The sequence below is a fragment of the Hyposmocoma kahamanoa genome, unplaced genomic scaffold (genome assembly GCF_003589595.1).
Source record: "Hyposmocoma kahamanoa isolate Upper Pololo Valley unplaced genomic scaffold, ASM358959v1 232, whole genome shotgun sequence".
NCBI classification, from domain to species: domain Eukaryota; kingdom Metazoa; phylum Arthropoda; class Insecta; order Lepidoptera; family Cosmopterigidae; genus Hyposmocoma; species Hyposmocoma kahamanoa.
This window is the reverse complement of record NW_020653750.1, coordinates 7834559-7842021: the sequence shown is the minus strand read 5'-3', so window position 1 is coordinate 7842021 and position 7463 is coordinate 7834559. Positions and strand designations below refer to the sequence as shown.

Here is a 7463-nt window from a genome sequence, read left to right as displayed (position 1 = left end):
AGACAGAACCACACACATCACATCACCTAACAATGTGACCAGAATATTTTTGTAACCTACCAACAAGAAAGCAAGAATCAAGATCTTAAAGAGTTTTTTAAAATATACAACGAATCTAATTTTTCACAATGCATTTGATTAATGTCGTATGACTTATCAAAGAAAGAAACATTTACTTTATCTTGAAAGATCGTGAAATTTAATGTATAAAATCCTGCGGATCGGGAGGTTACTTATTGTTAAAATGGCAGCACTCATAAATTTAAATTAAAAAAAGCAGCCGTCGAGAAAGTAGACGTTTGACTAAGACGAAACCACCATCCACTAGGAGCCAAAAATTAAAAAAAAGTTCAGTTTTTTCTTTCACACTGATCTAAATAGCACTACAGAGATAGCAATAGTATGAAATTAGCAACGAAACAATATGCACTGCGTTTTTTACCAAGAATGGAAAAGTTTTTCAAACAGAGTGGCGACGAGGTAATTTATTATAATAAAGAAAAAAAGCAAATATTAAAATATTTTCCCGCTAAATAAAACTTCCCTACAACGTTTCTAAAAGAAAGAAATTAACATAAGCTCTCAAATTATATTTTTGTAATGTCATTAAAATATATATATAACCGTCATTGTGAATAAAAACCGCCGAAGTATTTTAATAACCGGCAATCTGTCTCACTCACTACCGCTACACATGTCTCTCAACCCTGACATCATTGGCAAAATCGTCGCGCAAAACGACGGAGCCATAGACACAATTCCCCCGCCCCATTAACATAAACAACCTCTTAACTTTAGTGTTCTCCCCCATATTGTTACTCTATGTAAATTTATCCACTTAAATAACATATATTTATAAATATTGTTTTGCTGTTTTGTTTTACATTCTCAACTGAGTACTCCCGTAGTCCAACTTACCAACACCGGTTAATGTCCTATTAGAGCTTAGCGAAAATTTTTTTTGGTTTCGTTTTTTTTCTTTCAACTGTGACATTGGCAAAATCATCAGTTCTCATATTGATGGAGCCATAAAAATAAAAAGTGAAGTGAAGCGAAAAGGCAATTTTAAAATCATATAGCTAAGCGTCGTTGGTGAAATTATGTTTGCTAGTTTCAAGTGATGCATTAGTGCCATTTCAATAATAATAGAAAGAAGGCTAGTAACGTGACTTAATGTAAACAAATAGTAGGGTTACTTTTAATAAATTATAGGTATAGAGTCTATTGAATAACTATAAATAGTTAACAGTTGGGTAAACCCTGTGCTCATAGTATAGTTACATTTTAATGAAGTTGTAAATAGATTTGTAATTTAAAAAAATATGTGGTTACCTTACCAGCCTTGGTCGGAAAAAGGTGTTCCACATACATAGATATAGCAACAAGAACACCACCAAATATTAAATAATTACTTTTTTCAAATTCCGGATTTCCGATTGAAAGAAACTTCTCTCTTTATTCTCTATTTATGAAGTTACATAAATGACCGTCGAAAACACTTTTTCATCTTGTTTAAGCGTCCAGCATTTTTTACAAAAAGTATTAAAGTAATCAAGCGTGAACATTTTCCTCTTAAAATACGACTTTTCTACTAGTGGTTCCAATTTATGAACATCTGTCATACTGTGTTTTTGTATTTAAATAAAATATTATTAGAGCGCAATCACAACGATTCTCATGCAAACTAATATGTCCTAAAGTTCCCCCTCGTAAATAAAATTGGATTTTTTTTTTAAGTTCTACTGGCAAATGTCGCCAGTAGCGCTTATATACTATTTTTGGCTAATTACTGATACAGGGTGTGATGGAGCGTGAACTTTGCAGATGGTTTTAAGTTTTTTGTTGTTTCTAAGAAAAAACATTGACCACCTGTGATATGGATGAAACGGGACCAGCTCCCCGAAAGCAGGCTTACTGTGTAGAAAGGCACCACCACTAGATTGCAGTGAAAATAATATGACCCATGAGCGTTAGTGCGCTACGCCCGCGAGGAATGACGGTCTGAAATGTCACAGAGATCATTTTATAGGCATACAAGCGATATTAGTCTTTTTTCGGATTTGAATCGCACTTTGTGCACAAGCGAAATCCGAAGTGAAGCGAAGTCCGGAGTCCGGAGCTAAGTCTCGTATTCGTTCCGAATAATCGAATACAGTGCCCAAACGGGCTAATGTAAAATGCGATATATTTATCTTTATGAAAAGAACGTATAGCGCTATTTGCGGGAAAATAATTTTGTGCTGTTTTCCATGCCATGGTTGTCACTTTGACATTGACCGTTCTTTTTAGGTTCAATTTCCCTCCCAGTGGCGTTACACGCGTAAGTTTAAAAAAAATCTTTATTTATTGTTACAATCAATGGTGTTTATTTATTATAAATGAATAAAGTATATAGTTTATACTAGGTTTTGTTTAAAAAATATTATATTTACCGTAATGTCATTATGAAAATCTAGGATTGACCGGTGTGTAATAGTGGCCTCACGGGAATGTGTTGTATTTTTAGGTTTAATCGTAACTCAAATAAACGCAACGATGTCGGGAGGACTTGATGTGCTTGCCCTCAATGAGGAAGATGTCACCAAGATGCTCGCAGCGACGACCCATCTCGGGTCCGAGAATGTCAACTTCCAGGTTAGTTGTACACATAACCTTTATAAATAAGAATTATATCGAACTTCATCGCAAACTATTTTGAGTTATTTTACATGATGATACGAGAATCCGTTCCATATATACTTCTGAAGATGTTGATGTCAAATTCTCCCACCTGAGTCTTTATTCATGTTATATTTCATGTACTATGTATTTTAATACGATAACGGCAGTGTTATGTTTATAGATGGAAACGTACGTTTATAAGCGTCGAACGGACGGTACCCACGTGATTAACCTCCGCCGTACCTGGGAGAAACTAGTTCTGGCCGCGCGCGCCGTGGTGGCCATTGAAAACCCTGCTGACGTATTCGTGATCTCGTCACGTCCATTTGGACAGCGTGCCGTGCTGAAGTTCGCCGCTCACACTGGCGCCACACCTATTGCTGGACGTTTCACTCCTGGTGCATTCACTAACCAGGTAAGATATTATATATAATTCATTTATTCGCTTCAAATAGGGTAGGGTACATTACACATGTTGATGGTAAAAATTAAATCAGAACTTAAACCTATTCGGCCTTCTAAAATAAAAGCATGCAAATACAATAATAAAATAATACATTGGTGGATTGAGATTCGATTTTAAAACAATAATTAGGCAACAAATTGATAAATTTAAGATAATTGATTTAATTTGATATGTCAGAATCGTGTATGTCATAATTTAATAATAATAATATATATATTTTTTTTAATGATGGGAAAAATGTATGCATCAATTAATTATTCTTTATGATTCATGAATTCGTCAATAGAGTAAAATAAATGATCAAAGAGCCACATGCGCAATTCCTTTTTAAAATTAGTCAATGGTAGAGGCTTAATGCGATCTGGTATACGATTAAAAATTTTTCCACACATTACATACGAGTTATTTAGAAAACGTTTTGTTTTGGGTATTGTATTTAGTACGGCTTTATTGGGCTTCCTTAGGCTTCTGAATGTTACGTCCTTCGCTATTAAGAATTTCGATAGATTTCGTTTCACGAATATACCAACTTCGAAAATGTACAGGCATGGGAGGGGCAATACTCTTAGTGTTTTAAAGTGAGGACGACATGAGATATACGGTGCTACATTGCTTATGGCACGTATACATCGCTTTTGAGCAATAAAAACCTTCGCAAAATCTGTTCCGTTGCCCCAAATTACGATACCGTATCTGAGTACAGACTCAACATACGCAAAATAGGCAGTCCTGGCTGTGCATTTATTCGCTACTTTTGACAATTTGTAAAGAGCAAACGCAAACCTATTTATTTTAGCACATACTTTGTCCGTTTGATCCCTCCAATTCATCTTTTGGTCTATAATTAATCCTAGAAATGTCACATTGGTTTCGTTTCGCAAGATTTGTCCTTTATAATCCATGTCAATTGTCTGTGTTCGTAAGTTATTAAAATTCATTATATTAGTTTTACTTAAATTAATTTGAAGATTGTGTTTTTGTAGGTAGTCAATTAGTGATGTCATTGTTTTTTTCAATTCGTTTTTATGATATTCTAATGTTGAATTTATTGGAGAAGTGACAACCACTGAAATATCATCTGCGAAAAGAATTATTTCGTGTTCCGTGCTATCACATACGTCATTAATATATAATAGGAATAGCAGGGGACCAAGTATACTCCCTTGAGGAACTCCGTAATTATTACTTTTAAAGTGAGATTTATATATTTCGGTACAATTTTTTGTGTTTAGTTGGGTTATTTGTACGCATTGTGACCTCTTTGTAAGGTAGGATTTTAACCAACTTAGTGCTGGACCTCGAACTCCGTTATGCTCTAATTTCGTCAATAATAAGTCGTGTGAAACGAAATCAAAAGCCCTAGACATGTCCAAAAATAGTCCCGTTGTGTACAACTTTCTATTTACATTTTGTAAAATCTCGTTAACTATGTGAAACGCTGCATGTGCTGTGGATTTGTTTTTTTGAAACCCATGTTGATTCTCGTGTATTTACCATTAGTACCTTTGCAGTTGTGGCCTAGCCTTATAGTGAAGGAAAAGGGAATTCGAGAATGATTCAAAATTTAAAAAATAATTGGCTAAGAACTAGAAAAGGGCTTAGTGAACATACAACCTATTTGCAAAATGACTTATCGTCGTAAGAGTACATAATTGTGGTATTTTATTTGTAATATATCCAAAGGCTTATGCTTAAAAGGACTCATTCTTAAAGCTCTTATTCTTGAAATGTCTCATTTATGTAATTGGTTGTCACTTAACCAATTTATATATTAATTCTATTAGGGGAATTCGACACAATAACATAAGGAGTAGGTAAAACTAAGAAAAAAAAACAAGTTTCCTAAATCAACTAGTAATTTAATGTTTTCATTAATTTTGGTACATACTCTCATTATCAACCCACATACATCCCACTGCTGGACACTGGGGTCATTGTCTGCCATGCTGACCCAATGCGGGTTGGGGACTTCACACATTTTCTGAGGTTACTAAATCATATTTGAAATGTAATAAGTAATAGTTACATTTTTTTTAAAAAGTGTGGTATTTTTAAGTCATCGCATTATACATTAACAACTTAAGTGCTGTTTAATACTGGCATTCGGAATTTTGTACTCATGCATACAGAGTGATAAAAAAGTCACTGACGGATTTTAAAGGAGCATACTGCATAATAGAACTAAAAAAACATGTTTGGTTTTTTTTTCAAATACTTGAAGATCTTTTTACAAATAAATAAGTTAAGACATTTTAAAGTTTTCTGAAAAATTGTGAATAATATTGACACCCAACGATTATTAGACGCAACGGCGTCTAATAACCGTAGCAACAACATTACGGAGGACAGTGCGAGAGTTTATCGACTTCGGTGGCCGTATAGTTAGCTCTTTGTGCAATGGATAAGGAGTTCCCGAATTCGATTCTCGGTAGTTTTGGCCCTTCCTTTATTTGTAAAATGCACCAATAATGTTTGATTTGAATTCGCTAGGGTTTTGAGCTACGTTGACACGCCGATTAACTTCACGCTACGGTTTTAGTACTCACTCATTAAAATACTTTCAGTGTCGCCCACTTCCGCGTGAATTGATAACGTAAACTGGCCGTAGTTGAGTAGGCGTTGGTTTACCGCAAAAATTGTGCTTCGTTGCGGAACTCTTGGATCTATCAAGTACTGAACTCGTAGACGGGGACGCTCTCCATTTCATAAAGTCTTTACTCGAGCCTTGTGAAGACTCCAACCAGTTTCGATATAAAAACGAACCACTCGTAATACTTTCGATAAGAATACATTGTTACATAATGAAATACGTGCTACAATGGGAACAACAAAAAACGATTTGCAATCCTCAAATATACTAGCGAGCGAATGCGTTGGCGCCGATTGGCTGTCGCGCAAGCTCCCGAAACTCCGGCTTCCAGATACCGGCCATCGGGTCGACGTACCGATTTTTATTTACTGCTTTAAGGAAACCTCGCATTAGAAATTATTGGGAAATATTAACAGCAAGAAAAATGGGTCAGCAATAAATTTTTTTTAAATTTTATTTCACTAATGTGTTGTATTACTGAATCTTATGCACAGGAAAAAAATGTACGGATTTTTTATAACCCTGTATAATTTTAAATAATATAATAAGAATTACACTTCTAAAAGAAGGCATTTGGCAAGCAGGTCTTTTTAAGAAAGGTCATTCTACAAACAGGCAATTTTAACAATAGGTCATTTGACGAACAGGAGGTTTTTTAGGAGTAAGTTGTTTTGCGAATACTATATCAAGGGTTATGTCGACTAATCCCAGAAAAGAGGATGGTAAAACAGTGGGATGATGATGAAGGAGGTCAGCATCATCACAGTGTTTTAGACAAAGGAACTTGTTGACATTATTGTAACTGGGTTTATGAAGTAAGAGCGGATATGAATATTGTAATCAGTATTTTTTTCAATGATGATAATTTAAACTAAGGAACCACTGACAACTGCATTTAATGCAGCTATGATTAAAACTGTTCTGATTTTTTTTTACATTTCAAATTCTCTCTTATTTCAATTAAAGCAACAACTAATATGATATATTATTTCAGATTCAAGCTGCCTTCCGTGAGCCACGTCTCTTGATTGTCCTTGATCCAGCTCAAGATCACCAGCCTATCACTGAGGCTTCCTATGTGAACATTCCAGTCATTGCTTTCTGCAATACTGATTCACCACTTCGATTTGTTGACATTGCCATCCCATGCAACACCAAGGTAATAAATATATTGTATGAAGATTATGAGTTTATGTCAATATCACACTTGGCGATGTTTGCTTTCTCCCATTCATAGACAGTACTTATTTAGTACTGCACACAAAAATGTCACTACTTTTGTTGCCATAGTTATATTCATTCAGTATAAAATGTTCAATGTAAATTGAATTTTATCAGTACATTGTTGATATTCTGTATGGAGAAGCACTAGGCGGCAATTACACAGAAAGTACTTGCAAATCATACTGTAAAGCCCATAGTTGGTTTTTGAGATCCATACAGCACAAGATACTATAGATATTCTGATATTTAATTTTACGGTAAACTCTGTTACGGTCCATGCACAGGTTAACAATATTGGAAACCCAGAATGGAAAATTTTAATTTCAGAAGAGTTAATTTTAATGTTGGTTAGTGTATTATTGCAACTTCTAAAATGTAATGTGCCAATTATGTACTAATTTTGAAAACCATTGTTTTGTAATAGTGATATTTATTTGTTCTAGTCATCTCATTCCATTGGTTTGATGTGGTGGCTGTTAGCCCGCGAGGTCCTGAGGTTGCGTGGTGTACTTGCCCGCGATC

General features: G+C 34.8%; 1 protein-coding gene across 1 annotated transcript in view; it reads left to right on the top strand.

The window, feature by feature from the left end:
* Positions 1-2208: 2208 nt before the first annotated feature.
* Positions 2209-7463, top strand: part of LOC113228417 (40S ribosomal protein SA) — a 6611-nt gene continuing 1356 nt past the window's right edge. The window contains 5 exon segments of the mRNA XM_026461715.1: positions 2209-2320; positions 2507-2634; positions 2843-3076; positions 6712-6876; positions 7385-7463. The exon segment at positions 7385-7463 is cut by the window's right edge and continues 5 nt beyond it. Of these exon segments, the coding sequence (XP_026317500.1) occupies positions 2536-2634; positions 2843-3076; positions 6712-6876; positions 7385-7463 (577 nt within the window). The 5' untranslated portion in view covers positions 2209-2320; positions 2507-2535.